This window comes from Nothoprocta perdicaria, unplaced genomic scaffold (assembly GCF_003342845.1).
Source record: "Nothoprocta perdicaria isolate Ctin4 unplaced genomic scaffold, notPer1 scaffold_36, whole genome shotgun sequence".
NCBI classification, from domain to species: domain Eukaryota; kingdom Metazoa; phylum Chordata; class Aves; order Tinamiformes; family Tinamidae; genus Nothoprocta; species Nothoprocta perdicaria.
Window position 1 is genome coordinate 2,203,511 of NW_020455599.1, and position 15,183 is coordinate 2,218,693.

The 15,183-nt window shown below is 35.9% G+C and overlaps 1 protein-coding gene across 1 annotated transcript in view; it reads right to left on the reverse strand.

Annotated features, from left to right (window-relative positions):
* Nucleotides 1-15,183, reverse strand: part of SYNE1 (spectrin repeat containing nuclear envelope protein 1) — a 224,829-nt gene that overhangs the window by 49,978 nt on the left and 159,668 nt on the right. The window contains exons 105-117 of the mRNA XM_026044390.1: nt 14,810-15,010; nt 13,992-14,165; nt 13,382-13,513; nt 12,508-12,704; nt 11,535-11,667; nt 11,023-11,205; nt 10,044-10,193; nt 8,723-8,899; nt 7,859-8,014; nt 4,046-4,201; nt 3,132-3,302; nt 1,625-1,758; nt 987-1,191 (exon numbers count right to left, since the gene is read on the reverse strand). Of these exons, the coding sequence (XP_025900175.1) occupies nt 987-1,191; nt 1,625-1,758; nt 3,132-3,302; nt 4,046-4,201; nt 7,859-8,014; nt 8,723-8,899; nt 10,044-10,193; nt 11,023-11,205; nt 11,535-11,667; nt 12,508-12,704; nt 13,382-13,513; nt 13,992-14,165; nt 14,810-15,010 (2,169 nt within the window). The remainder of the gene's footprint in view (nt 1-986; nt 1,192-1,624; nt 1,759-3,131; nt 3,303-4,045; nt 4,202-7,858; nt 8,015-8,722; nt 8,900-10,043; nt 10,194-11,022; nt 11,206-11,534; nt 11,668-12,507; nt 12,705-13,381; nt 13,514-13,991; nt 14,166-14,809; nt 15,011-15,183) is intronic.

Genomic DNA, 15,183 nt, shown 5'->3' on the forward strand with positions numbered 1-15,183 from the left:
ATGCTGAAGTATTTATGTGCAGAGGAACAAGCAGAAAAGACTGCTCACTCTCTTTGAGCAAGTCTTAATTACTGATGAAGCAATTCTTGTTGAAAGACTCATTTTGAATCTACTGGCATGCTGTGCCTATGTAATGGAAGCCTTCACTGGGGATTCAAGTGGATCTGACTAGGCCTCCCTCTTTTTTCCTCTGGAAAAAAAGCTGGGGGAAAAATATCTTCTAATATAATGGCAAAAGAATATGATATCAAGATGTTAAGAAACCATTTTGACCAAACAATTTTGCTTGCCAATCCAGCAGACTACGGCAACAAATGCTTGCAAAGTTCATTAATGTGTTTATTCTTCCTCTGCAAGTGTTCTTTCTATTCTAAGACAATTACCATTTTTCTTTTACTATCAATGACATTTAAATTAAACTCAAAAGCCACCAAAATCTAACCATGAAGAGAAGATAAATTCTCCTGCTGCCTTGAGACTCAGTCCAAAAAATGAAGAATCTCAAAATTTTAGAGTTAATGGTGTCCTTCTGCAATGAAGGATAAAGAAACTCACAATGCTGAACATATGGCAGCTTCTTTTCAGACAAAATATGCAGACTTCACTGGTGCAGATACAGTCTAAATATTATACATTTCCTTCAAATGTAAGGAAGTCAACAGACTTGATAGAAATATTTTCCTGAGCAAGAATCTCTTGGATAGGCAGAAACTTAAGATTGAATCTATTGATACAATTTACTTATCTCCCGCAGAGATGACTTTTGATAAAACTTCTGCAATAACAAAGGAACAATTAATAAAGGATAAGTGCATTTGATAAGTCTAAGAAGCTCATGAGCTTTAGGTAGCAGAGGTAAAGGTCTCTTTCTTGTGCCAAAAGGTCTCTCCACTAAACAGAAACACATTTATTTAAGTTCCAATACATGAAGTATACAGCTAAGTCTTTGACAGCATGTTGCTGGTTTAGCCCACAAAGTAACGTACATTGCAATCCTGAATCCAAACGGTAACTTGATCATCGGCAAAGTCTTTGCTGGTGGCAGACTTCAAGAGTTCACTGGCCTGCTCTTCACGCTTCTGCACTGTTGAAGAACACTGGTTATAATAGTCCTTGTATCTCTGCCAAAGCTGAAGGAGACCCTTAATGGCACGTAGCTGCTCTGCAATCTCTTGCAGAAGGTTGTTCCACCTGGTATCCAGGTAAAGAGAATAATGAAAGTCTGTAAGTTCATAAGAACTATCTCAGCTGCTCTTCCTCATTCCTATTTCCCATGGACTTCTAGCTATTAAAAAAATTGGTACTAACCATGATTCAGATATGTGGGGAAAAAAAATCTAACTCAACACTTTCACAGCTACTTGAAATGTCAAATCAGGTTGGATCTGTGGTCCCTCTTGGGTGTTGTATACTAATGTCTGGGTTCTGAGCAGCAGTGTATTTCATCTGCCATCTGATGGCAAACACGGATACTTTCAAAAAACTCTCCAGACAGTTCACATACCCCTATTTAGGTAGCCCTCCGTGATAGAAAATTAAAACAGTTGATGGAAAAATACAAAACTACAAATAAAATAAATTCCCAAAACCAAACAATCAACCTCCCAAAACACAGGCTTTCTACCTCATATTCACTTCATTCAAAGTATTAGTAAGTGTTTCAGTCACTGGTGGGTGACATTCTTTCAACAATTGATTGGTCACCGAGCCAAATTTCTGTAAGCTATGTTCTTGTTTTTCCAATTCATCTTGTAGATTCTAAAACAGAGCAAAAAGAAAAAGATACATGAATTATTTCTATTGTATGAGGTAAAAATATGGTATATATTAATTATATCACACATATTACAAGTGCAAAACTTGATTTCATGTGTTTTTCACTTAAATACAAGGTGATAAATGTAAACAATATTGTTAGGTCAAATTGATTCAATATTCAGGCATACTGTTAGGTATTATCTTCTTAAAATACCTTGCAAAACAAATGATTCTAAGCAAACACTCTTGTATAGGAATTATAAATTACAGGACTTCAGTGTTTGTAAAGCTTCAGACCTAAATAGTTAATTGGTTAATTGACTGAAGAAAATAAATAAAAACAGTTAGAAGAAAAGCACGTATTTTTTCCTGGTTTGAATTAGATGAAAAAAAAGTAATATAATCAAAAAAATCTATTCTCAAAAACAAAGTTTTTGCTCCTTTGTTTATTAGTCTGAAGTAGCTTTAGCAGTGAAAATCTTATTTTCATTTGTTTTTAGCCTTTTTTAAAAATTTATTTATATTACTACTGTTTGAACAGCCTGGAAAATCACTACCTGGTTAAAGAGTAAAGATTTTAAAAGACAAAGGTATTTACAATACTTGTTGTTTTACTGGCTCTGCTTCCTGATATGTAAAAAATGAAAACATGGGAGACTGTAAAATGCATTAATGGATGCTCTTTAAATCTTCGTTTGGAAATTGCAGTCATATCTGTCTGGACTTCTAATCACACCAAATATTTAAATGATAGTGTCAAGTTATGTTTGCTGGTAAATATTAGTAAATAACTTGTTACTTTAAGCATCTGGAAAAGTTTACCTAATTATTTTTAATTCCAAAGACAACAGCCTTTTTAAAGCAAAAGGTTATTTGTAAGAGCAGACTCTCTATTTTATGATTCTATTACAGTGCCAACCTGGAAAAAGACTTAACTATATGACTCAGCTCTGGGTGACATTCTTTGTTTTGTTCTTCAACATACTGCAACCACAGGTTTGAAAGCCTTTAAAATATGATCCCAACATGCACCAGTATCTAAGAAGTTTACAAGGGCAAAAAAAAAAGCTTTATCTTTAATAGTCACCAGCATACTTTTGAATACTTAATAGTACAGTTAAAAATTTAAACAGTATCAAAAAATCCAGAAAGAAAACAATAAAAAAATTTTTTTTAACTATATGAAAGATGCAACAACTATCTGATCTTGTTAAATTAAAGTTTTCTTTCAATGTCAAATGATTTTCATGTGACAGCGTATCTCTACTTCCACTCTTCATGAAATCTCTAAAAATCTATAGCTAGCTAAGGAGGACAAATTTCATTCTTAAATCTATCTTTAGTAGGTGAAGTGGCATAGGATTGCTTTTCACCTGCAGGTTATCAACTTGGACTTTCACAGCTTCCAAAGAACCAGTAAGAAGATGAAAACGAGACAAAGAGTATCGGGCTTCCATCAGGTAACTATTCAGTTCTTCATATGCCGCTTTGTAAATGCTCCACTGATCAAGAACAGATTGTAACTGTATCTTCAGCAGGTTAACCTAGTAAGAGGGAGGGACCAAAAAACGACAGTGAAAAACATGCAAGAGACATTCGCTTTTTGTTTATATTACTTCCTCCTTTTTGATGTTACATATTATTTGTTATACATGGCTAACCTCAAAGCTGCTGGAGAAAGAAAAGAAAGTATTTTGCATGACTGTCACCTGGGCTTACCCTGCAGAATGCTCAGTTTGACTTTACCAACCTATAGAAGAGGAGGATGGAGGAGACTGATACACAGTTTATTCTACTTCTTTGCAAAGCAGAAGCAAGAAATTTTGTAAGACTATGCAACACATGTCTCTAATGCAGAAAAGACAACCTATAAAGTGCAGCAGAGAGGCTAGCACCATCACGCATTGCATTCTTCTTGAGATGACAGACGCATTCAGATTTGGCTACTGACAATGAGTATTAATCTCTTCTATATTCCATATATAAGACTACATAACCTGTGTGTTGGAGAAGAGAATTCTTTACAGAATATTTTATGTCTTTCAACTAAATATTAGGAAGCATCTTAAAAATTTCTGTTAAAAAATGACTTTTCCCTGAAATATGAATTATTAGACCCATTTTATGTGTTTATGCTAACTTGGGACAAGGGACTAACAGGGACACTATTCAAAATCTCTTCCCCCAGCAGACAGAGGAAATCCACCAACTGCATATCAGAAATACCCCCTTCTCCTTCTATGTCCTAGGCCTGGAGCTACAGTTTTCCCCTTGATGAATCCTTTACCATGTGATCCAAACTGGCCCATGAGTGGTTAATTTCTTGCAGTGTTTTCATTACAGCAGAAGAGACTTCTTCCTTCTTTCCTTTTATCAAAGAAAGACCAATCTGTTCCACACGTTCTACTTCTTTTTCCTTTTCTTTAATAGATCCTTCCAATTCCTGAAAAAAAAAAAAAAAAACACTAAGTATTTATATTTGTTTATTTGGATATACAACGCCTTGAGATAGAAGAGATGCCCATAAACTTTTGTACAGTGTCAAAAAATAAGGAAGTCCTGCTTATATGCTTTGTCATTTTACTCTCAAGAGGACCATAACTCATCGGTAATTTTATTGAATATTTTATGTTTCCTTTAAATCACAGTTGCTTGTCTTTAATGTAGAGGACCTGCTTCTATTTAAATTAAATCTCTGCGAAATAAATTTGCTCTCAAGTCCTAAAAGCATTAAAAATAGGATAACAGTTTTAATACGTGGAAATACTATGTTTCTTAGTTTGTCCTAAACACTGAAAGGTAATTTTAATTAGTTCAAAACTGGCTCAAAATTCTGGAAAAAAATGAATTTTGTCACCCAAGGAAAAAGGACAAAATAATTTCCTAAGGCAAGATGTCAGATTGCCATGCCTTCCCCCACTAAAGTGGAGCCTTTATTCCTTTGCCAGGTCCCAGCAAACCCTTTGCTCCAGGCCAACAAGCCTTCCTCTTTGCTAGATGACAGTCTCATTGGACTCCAGCCAAAGACAACAATAAAGGGACTGCAGAAATTTTTCTTATTGCCTCCCCAGGTCTCATATTGTCGGGAAGCATTAGTGAGCTCAACAGCATTTTGCGTTCAGCATTCCCACACCCAAACCAAGTAAACTGGAAAACAGTTAGTGGTTGACGTGAAAGCAGGTGAAAAAAATGGGGCTGAGTGTGTAGCTGCTGAGGTCTTGAAAGAGTCAGTGCTGCTTCAGGTAGGTGCCAAGATGATCCTAGATTTGTTATGGAAATGGTGAAGCAAAGTTCTCTCTCTCTCTCTCTCTTTTTTTTTTTTTCCCCTTCATTCTCTATCAAAAAATGAAGCCCTGAGGCTCTCATTGGTAATATTTACTAGCCACAAAGCCTATGATTCTCCTCATGCCTCAGCAGCACATGAATGAAGTTACAAATTGAAGTACTGAGGATGAAAGGGCTTGGTGTTGAACTGCTATTCAAAGAGCGTACTCCATTGAGCACCTTCCTAGCCATGGATCAGTGAGCGTGGTTTCATGGCATGCTGCAGGGAGGTGCGAGAAAGTCATGCAAAGCTCTTGCTTGTATGGAAGCTGTGCAGCCTCGGCTGGTGCAAATGCTGAGTTTGAGCAAAGTCAAAGTGTTTAGGTCAGCACAACTTTATGTTCACATGTCTGGAGATACATCTTTCATGATTAAGTATTCACCATGATATGGAAAACAGGCTGTGGGGAGCTGGGAATGAACTAATTCCTACATTAATTATTACATGTTGGGTTCTAGGGTTACCCTTGCAACTTTATCTACACTCTCCAAGCCATACCTATTGACAGAGCTTAGTCATCAGGGAAAGAAAACAAACCAGCAAAACTCAAAGTAAACTGAAAATCCATGTTGTTCAGCGAAATACTCTCCCTAAGAATCAATCAATTGATCAATAAATGAACCAATGCCATAAAAAGACTTTAGATTTTAGATACCAGGAAGAGTATTTGGAATCAAATTCTGCCCTGCAACATTTGCTATTAACAGATTTTATCTCTGCACACATATAACACATTTCTGTCTGCACGTATAATAAATCTTATATGCAAAAGCAATTTTCTGTACTGTTTATTCTTAACTTCTTCCTCTGTATTGTTTCCTATTTCCTTTAACTTCCAGCCATGACCTTGTTCCACATTATAGTCTTGGAATAATATATCTTCTTTTTCTACCACATGACACCAAAGCAAACACTTTTTAGCTGCACAGAGTAAATTTGACTTTTCAAGCAGTGGATTATAACAGTAAAATCATATTTAAATTTGTAAAAAGTTGTTTCAAAATTCAAAATGTAAAGTGAGCAAACACCTAAAACACCAATTTATTGCTGTTTTTTCTGACTGTCTGTGAAAGGAGTTTTAAAATATTACACTAAAGTAACTAAATTCAAGATACAATGTTTCTGATCTGTGATGGAAAAACATAGTTGCCTTCACTTTTAATTAATATGACACTAGGCAGCTACTAGCATTGGTTAATAAGTAAGCTGCAGCTTTTGTAGTTGAACCGGATACCCGGGAGTGCCTGATGCAGTTATTTCTTAAACAATTTGTTTCTCTACTGATCAAAGTTTTGCCATTCATAACTGACTCCCCAACTGTATTTGCTAACTTCTCTGACCAAAGGAAACCATGAAGGTGATAAATCAGACTGAGCTTTGAACCCCAGCCAAACACAGCCTACCATTTAGCCTACCAGGCTATGCTACCTACACTTGGTTCAGTGATGCGGGTTTACTGTGCTGAAATCGTATAGATGCTCGAACTGGAAAGAGGTATTTGATACAGTTTGAAAATTTCTGAGTTAAGAACTTGAAAATAAAACTGACTTTTGATATCTTGCCCTACCAATTCTTTGCCTTCACAGAATCAAAGATGGATTGGAGATATTGGTAAATATAGAGTTAATTGTCTTACATATTTAATTGGATAGATTTCTTCTGTTCTGAAGACACAGCTATAAATGGATCATACTCATCCTGTTCATTAAATGCATGGGGGAAAGGTAGCCACACCAAGATAAGATTCCCAACTCTTTCTTAAGAGGATGAGCACACCAAGAAGTACACATCAAGTCTATGGGCATGCAGTTGTTCTGACAGAGTTTAATTAAACATTTGCTCTGGTGTGAAATTTATGATTTGGCATCTGGCATTATTTGGCACTTTTAAACAAAAATCACCTGAATCCAGATAGCACGCAGAGGCTTTGTTTATGAATTCAGAACATGTGAATTTTCCCTGTAGATCTATAAGACTGAAGTCTCATTCCCAGAAGCAAATTGCTGAATACTTAAATACGTGCTATTCCTAGTAAGATATTCAGAGTTTCTCGTGATTCCCTATTCACTGCTGTGTAGTCCTTGCATGAATTAATTTTACAGGAAAAACTAAGGGGGTTCCAATCAAGACTATGACATGTAGCCAAGCTTTTCCTTTCTTGCCATCCTAATCATGATTCTCTTTTTTTTCCTTTTGGAAGGGAAAGGGACTTCAACTCTACTTGCTTCTCTGGACTCTTTGAATATTCTCTAGAATCTTTGAATAAATTTAATTCCTTACACACTTTTAACAAGAACTTAAAACCTCCTTGCATTCTGGTATCTTTTCTTGAGTGGTTCTGAGGAAAGGAGAATATTGGAGATGGGAGATGGAAAAATGGAAGAAAAAAAAAAAAGAGGAGGGAAAGAGAGAAAAAAAAGTACTAATGAGATAAAATAAAACCCCAAGTTTCTGAGTAGTCAAGAGTGCTGCTCATGATATCAAGTTCCATAAAACAGGCCAAGCAGTTTTACTGATCAGTAAAATTATAGCTCAGTATGCCTAGCATGTCTGGACGCATCCACACTTTAACACCAAATGCATAGGAATAATGGATTTGGATGCTTTTGAATGCTTTTATTCCCTGCATTTTAGGAATGAAATGTCTTTGTCATTGAAGTGAAGGGCATTATGCCATTTACGTCACTCATACCCAGATTTCACATGGCTTTAAAACCTGTTTCTACTGCTGGAGAGAGCATATACAGAATATTCTTATTTATAAGGTGACATTACTTGACAGTCTTTTAAAGCATTCTGCACTGAAGCCTGGTCTCCAATTTTCTGTTGTTTTTTCAGCCTCTCCTCTTGGGTTTTAAGCCAGTTTTTTAGGCACTGCACACTATTTTCATACTGTGTCCAGGATTCCTGCAGACTTTCCAACAGCTGGATCTGTAAAGAAATATGAGTATACATTACTCATATAATTATGTCTAATGTCAGGTCAATTAATTAATGAGCAAAAACAAAATTGACCACTGTCTTCTCAGATAAAACTCACATCTTTCAAAATTTAAAAGCAGTATATGCATTCAAGCGGAATATATGCAAGTGGAATGTACTAGTTGCTTGTAAAAGAGTACATATTAAGAAACTTTGCTCCATCTGAGAGTAATTCTAATCAGAATGCATCTTCAGATATTAAGGACTTCACTGATTTATTTAGGATGTGAACACACATTTTACGTCCCTTGCTTAGGAACTGTGATAAAGCAGATGAATATTTTTAGTATCTCTTTCTTTGTCAACTGACCAGTTTACAATTATCTAGATTTTCTGATTGCTCCAGATACTATTCAGTGGAAAACCAGATAGTATTTACTGCTACAGCAAGGGAAATTCTTATTGGACATAAGGGAAAAAAACCTGTTTGCTGCAAAAATGTTTAAGTACAGGAAAAGGCTGCCCATAGATGCTGTGGAATCTCCATCCCTGGAGATTTTCAAACATCAGCAGAGAAAGTCCCTGTTCAATCTGACTTTAAAGTGTTTTTAGAGCAGGATATTGAACTAGGTGATCCTCAGAGGCTTCTGATCATTTTTTATTGTATATTTCTATTTATTTTCAATGTTTTCTACAGAACAGTAGCTTTCTCTTTACCTTTCCTGTTATCAGGCCTTGCAGAATCTGCCAACGTCGGTTCATTGCTCCAAGCTGTTCTGCAAAATCAGTTTTGTCGCTACGTTTGCTTTCAACATCCTGGCTGCTAATCTGTAGCACCGATTGGTTCACAAAGTCTACTGTGAGTTGTTTGCAATTTAAATCTATCTTAAAGCCCTGTAGAAAAGAAGGAAATAAAGGAAAATATTGTATCAGCATTTCTCACCTTCCTGCAGAAGAGAGGATAAAAATATTAAAAAATTACAGCTCCACACAATTTAGTTAGAAGTATTTCTAGCATTTGAACAGTTTTTAAAAGCATCATTGGTCTTTTATAAATATTGAGAACAAAAATAGCAATTCACCACCCCTGCAATAAAGAAACTCTTTTCTCTCAAAGGGAGGGGAAAAAAAAAAAAAAAAAAAAAAAACAGTAAACATCAGTCTCAAGGATCAGATTCAAGAAAAGCTGGACATTGACTACTTCATTGGTTTTAGTCTTAAATTTTCTTACTACAACAACAGTTAATACAGAAAGTATTGCTGGATGCAGACAGGAATAATAGGCAAGAATAAAGCCATTTTTTTTCAGGAGACTAGTGAGAGCTAACATGAAATATGTTTTTTGTTTAACGAATACCAACACCTGGAATTACCCTAAAGAATAGGGAAGAATAGTCTTCCAGAGAGTAAAAGTGATTCTGACACTGGGAGAACAGTCAGTGTTATAAGTGTATTACCTACCCAATACCAACAAGAGCATCACTCTTTATACGAGTATTAGCAATTTGGTTACTGAACTGAAATTTCATTTTTATCTCTTCTCATTATTTACCTGAAAATGCAGGTAAATGAAAATTCTTAGTTTTTGTTTCAGACACAGATCAAAATTGCCTTGATTGTGGTTTTGGATGAAAGTCAGTCCTAATAAAGTTTAATCACATGATATTGCTTTGGATTTATCTGGAAATTAAGGTAAGCATACTAAAAATACATCCCTGCGATACATAAACAGCAGAGTAAGAGTAATTTTGGCTTCTCTTTTATTGTATCAAATATTAACTAACTATCCACTTTAAATAACATATAATTTTAATCTATTTTAAATTATATTAGTATTTTTAAATTGGTATGTATATTTTTCTATTATACTTTAAAGATACATATATCTGTATATATAGATACATATAATATACAGATATATAATATCTGTGTATACATATATCTGTAAATTAGAACAGAAAAAATATAAATGCATATACATTTATGTATGTATATATTTATTGGGTAGTCAGAAATCTGCAAAAATTCCACTGTATACCTTGTACTTCTGAACATAATCCTGAATGACTTTCTGCCCTACTAAATTTTCTATATTCTCTTCATCCTGCTGAATAACGTTTTCCATCAGAGAAATCCAGCTCATAATTTCAGTGATTGCATGGCGTGACGGAAGTTTGTCCATCTGGAGCTGCAGAGAAAAAAAGACTTTAAATGTGCGTTGTGAAGGGAATGGATGAGAATTCCTTGCTTTGTGTTACCATAGTTCTTTCCAGGATCTTATTATTATGTTATTCTGCATTCTTAACAGATCATTGTCTACTTTTCTGGAATTTTGTATAATAAAAAAGTAATTTAAAAAAAAGTAAAAGTAAAAGTAAAAAAGCATATTACAGGAGATATAATATATCTTAATATACTATATCTTAATAATATTGTAAATATATGAAATTTAGTTATTCAAAAATAAAATGTTTTCTCTGAAAGCATCTTTAGGAATGCATTATGCATTACAAGAAGTTTCAGAGAAATGCTGAATGACATTGTTTCTAACTAACAGAGTAGGCACAGTTAAAACTTGTCTCCTTCCTCTCTCCCACTATGTCTGGATGACATTACTAACTCTGGGAGCATTCCTATTTAGAAATTGAAGTAACTGTATGGACTGCTAATCTCATAGTAACTGAAGGCTATACCGATCTTTAGACTAATATAATTCTTTAATATCAGTGTTATAGCATTAAAAAAAAAAGAAACCACATAACCCAAAATCTCTTGCTCCCACATACCCTAGCAGAAACCAAATATTGTGATTCTTAGATTAGTTCTGTCTTTCACAGATTTGAACCATATTATTTGACCATAACCAAGCTCTGCCTAACTTCTAGGATATGAACTGAATATTCTACATATTTTAAATCTTTAGAAATAAATTGTTCTATACTGCTGCAGTTGAAATATGTAATTAATATGCTAGAACTTTCTGGAATATTAAAGGTTATTACTGCACTAGTTCATACCTGATGCAGTTTCTCTTGTACTGCTGGGATTTGTACGAGCAACTCTGTCCACTCACTGTCAATCTGGGACAACCCTGCATGCAGTGCTGCTGTATCTACTGTCTTCAGCCTTAGTAGCTGGTTCCCAGTACTCAGTACAGAAGATATCTGTGATGATTTAGCATCCACTTCTTTTGAAAACTCCTGTAAACAATGCCATTTTAATGAAAAGAAAAAATTACTTGTCAGTGACACCAGCTATACTTCAGAGTGAATGAAAACAAAAGTTGTTTTCAGTCATTAAACCTTTTTTTTGTTTGTTTTTAGAAAGATCAAGTTTTGCAATCATGCACAGCAACATGGTGCTGAATGTGCAAACATATCAGGTTTTTGAAGACAGTCCATCTATAGAAGCAGGTTTTTTTTGTCCATAATCACTGCTTCAATGTTGAGGTAATGTATTCCATTTGATTGCTCAACTGTTTATCTGTAGGTGGACAGAAAATGTGTCCTAGGCTAACAAACTCTCTTACCAGGAAGGAATTCAGGTGGTCTTGGACTGTTTCCAAGTTGTGAGGGACTGTCACTGACTGCTGGCTCCAGAACTTGAGCCGTTCCCTTGCAGATTGTAACCAATGTGTCAGTTCAGTTGATTTACTCTGATACCTGTAAAGATGTTTATAGAAAGTTTAAAAACAAAATCTAATGAAGGACTGGTAACTAGGAGTAACATTAAGCTACCAAATCTACGCTATTCCTCCCACATACGTTTCTTTCACTTTCAATTAGAGGGCTCAATCTTTTAAAAACTAGAGCACAAGTCAACTCAGAAATCTAATTTTTTTTTAGAAACTGTCTTCTTGTCATTCCATATCCAAGACAACTAATCACATGTCAAAATGAGATGTTGAGGACTTCCTCACAAACTTTATATATACAATCCCTTTATGTATCTCATTTGGAAAGGCAAGCAAGCCAACAAATCAGGGACATTCATTCATGTTGTCAACATACATGAATAATACAGACCTTGTACATTCCTCAGATAACACTACTTTGAAAGCGGCATATAGTCATTGCTAAAGACAGCAAAATGCTGTCTCCCCTATATGCCATGGCACAGAGCTGTGAGAAACCGCAACGGCAGGTCTCCCAGAATATGCTGAGGGTACTCATGTCATCTAGCAAAGCACCTGCCCTTTCCCACCACCTGGTATGGACACTTACGACACTTCCTATTTAATAATCTAAAATAGGTTATCTGCTAACTTCGTCCCACCAGTCCTTGTCTGGTGCACATTTTATTGCCAATTAGTAGAGTGGAATGGCGCTTGCATGGAACAGAAGTAAAATAGTGTAGACTTGTTTGGCAAGTCAAACCATCACATGCATTTCACAGTATTTTCTTTCTTTTAAATGTGGAATCTAATGGTTTGGGGATCAGAAAGACCCATATTTCAAGAGCGCAGGCAAGTAAGCTTATTGTGCTCATCACACTAGCATTACCTTGTCCAGTGTTTCAGTATTGTTTCCAGTCTGTGAAGCTCCTTAGTCACCTTATTGGTGTTATTTAGCCAGCGCTCGCCTAGTTGGTTCAGTTGACTTTCAAGATCTGAGCAGCTAACAGAAAAAAGAAGCCTCTTCCCATCATCTAGCACCTGGTATAATTTGGGCTGGTGTTCAGTCAGGTTAGATTTCAGATGCTGTAATGACATGGAACAGAAAGTTAGATAGCTCTGCAGCTATCTACAAACCTGCTTTCTCAATAACCGTCAGGATCTGATGTATTTTACCTGGTATCTACTATAACCAAGCCATTTTGAACAATGCAAACTACAGTGTTAGGCTACATTAGGAGGAGTGTGGACAGCAGAATAAAGTTGTTATCCATCTATTTGGTACTGATGAAACCACATTTAGTGCACCTTATTTTGCTCTCCACCCATCTCTTATGCAATTCAAGAGAGTTTTCAAAGAACTGGTTTTCAAAGAACTCTTAAAGAGCCAGAGGAGAGCTATCAAAGACGGTTGGCACCAAGAGCACATGCACCACAAACTGGGAAATATGCCCTTATTTGGGGTCTGGCAAACAGGGGGTCAAGGTCTATAAGTTCTAGTCTAACAGTCTACAACTATTTCAAGGAGAACCACAAAGACGACGGAGGTACTACTTTCCTCAGTGGTGCCAGGCAATACAGAAAGAACAGTGGCCACAAGTTGCATCATGGGAGGTTTGTTTTTGGAATGCTGGACTATTGTCTGGATTATTAAATAGCGGACTATTATTCTGGATGATTAAAGAGTGGGATACTGGACTAGATGACCTCCAGAGATCTCTTCCAACCAACTTTTCTGTAACAAATGACTAGAAAGCACCAACCTGAAATAGCGTAATTCGGTCTGTAAGCCTGTCCTCGGTTTCTTCCACCAAACCAACAGTGGGAATATTACCTTCAACAGATTCCAGCTGTCTGGTAAGCTCCTGATAATTGTCATCCAGGGATATCCAGGTCTGCAAGCATAATTTATCCATGAATATAGCAGTGAAAATTAGGCTTGATATCTAGATATTTTATTCCTGAATAAATTTTAAATATATTACTGTTTTATTTATACGCAGCTGCTCTACTGTGAATGTACAGAAATAACAATACAAACGCCCTGACAACTGACATCAACTCTGTGTTCATCTCAACTTTTGGTAACAATGCAGAGTTGACTTATGACTAGATAAAGCTATCATGTCCTATATGACAGCTAAAGCCAAGCAGCTCTTTTAGGTTTACTTAACCACAATTTGTATTCCCAAATATTGCACTGTCTAGGAACTAAAGTTCCAATATAAAGGTAGGAAAGATTACACATCATCCATCAGTCTCAGTTGGGCATGATAAAAGGGACTGATGTCTATGAGTTCTCCCCAGAAAATACAGGACTTGTTCTTGGTTCATTACAATGGCTGTACAGAGGAAAAGCACAGAAATTCTCACCTCCAGAACGTATTCCAGCTCCACACCTCGTTTATGGGCCTGTTTTAATATCGTTGAAGCCCGTGCCATTAGCTCTGAATGTGACTGAGTTTCTCGCAAGAAGGCAAAGCTCCTCATCTTTCTAAAGAGTGTTTCTGTCAGGATTGTGTGAGACTCCAGCCCCTGAAAATATTCCTGAGAAGTTTTTGAGAGGTGGAAGGATGGAGAAAAAAGAAAAGTAGTACAATACTTGAATCATTACAACTAAACAACATTAAAATTTATCATTAAAATGTGACAGCAGTATTATCAAATAAGTATCTGCAGATATAGAATTAGATAAACTTTTTACCCTATCAAGATTTAAAAAATCTGCCATTATAAAAAAAAGGGTGTCTTTCATATGAAAAGTGGATCCAAATTGACACTCTGTGAACAAAATGGTTTAAATCAGATAAACACCAGCATAAAATTCTTCCTAAGATGTGTATCATTATATAGTGGAGGTGTTATTTGAAAACTTAAATTGCCAATGGAATTGGTAATTCCATTGCCAATGTGTATCAAATTGCTCTGTGGCACAGCAGCACAAGAATAGGAGACTTGTTATTAGTATGCGGAAGCAAATACGATCCTTTCCAGAGTTCACCTGTAGTGGAGCCACTCAATCAGAACAGTTCATTGACTCCAGTTTAAACTACAGTGGTTTTTAAGGCATCTTGATGTAGTACTAAGCAACTATTCAGAAAACCTCCTGAACTTTTCGCAATGAAAAGTTATAAACACAGTGTGCAAGCTTGTAGTCATGACTAGTCTTGAACTACATCATGAGTTCCTACCTTATGTTTGTCAAGTAACAGTTGGACCTCTTCTTTAGAAGCAACAAATATTTTCTGGTCCCCAGTCATCTTTTCTTGGCCTGTTTCTACAAGGTCAGCCAGGTCCTGCAAAGCTTGCTCATATTGCCCCTTAAGAGCCAGATTCTGGTTCAGGTCACTCCGTCTGGATCCAATGATCATCATCAGCTCATCATACATATCCTTGGGGGTAAAAAGCAGTTACAATTAACCATATCTCACAACTCACACCTCTGCCTAGATACCAACTTATTACCTCTGTGTTCCTTTCTGAATGTTTGCAGAATAACTTCAACTCTCAGCTCAGAGAGACTGCAGATACACTGACTTAATGGATAAATTAACCATAACATTGA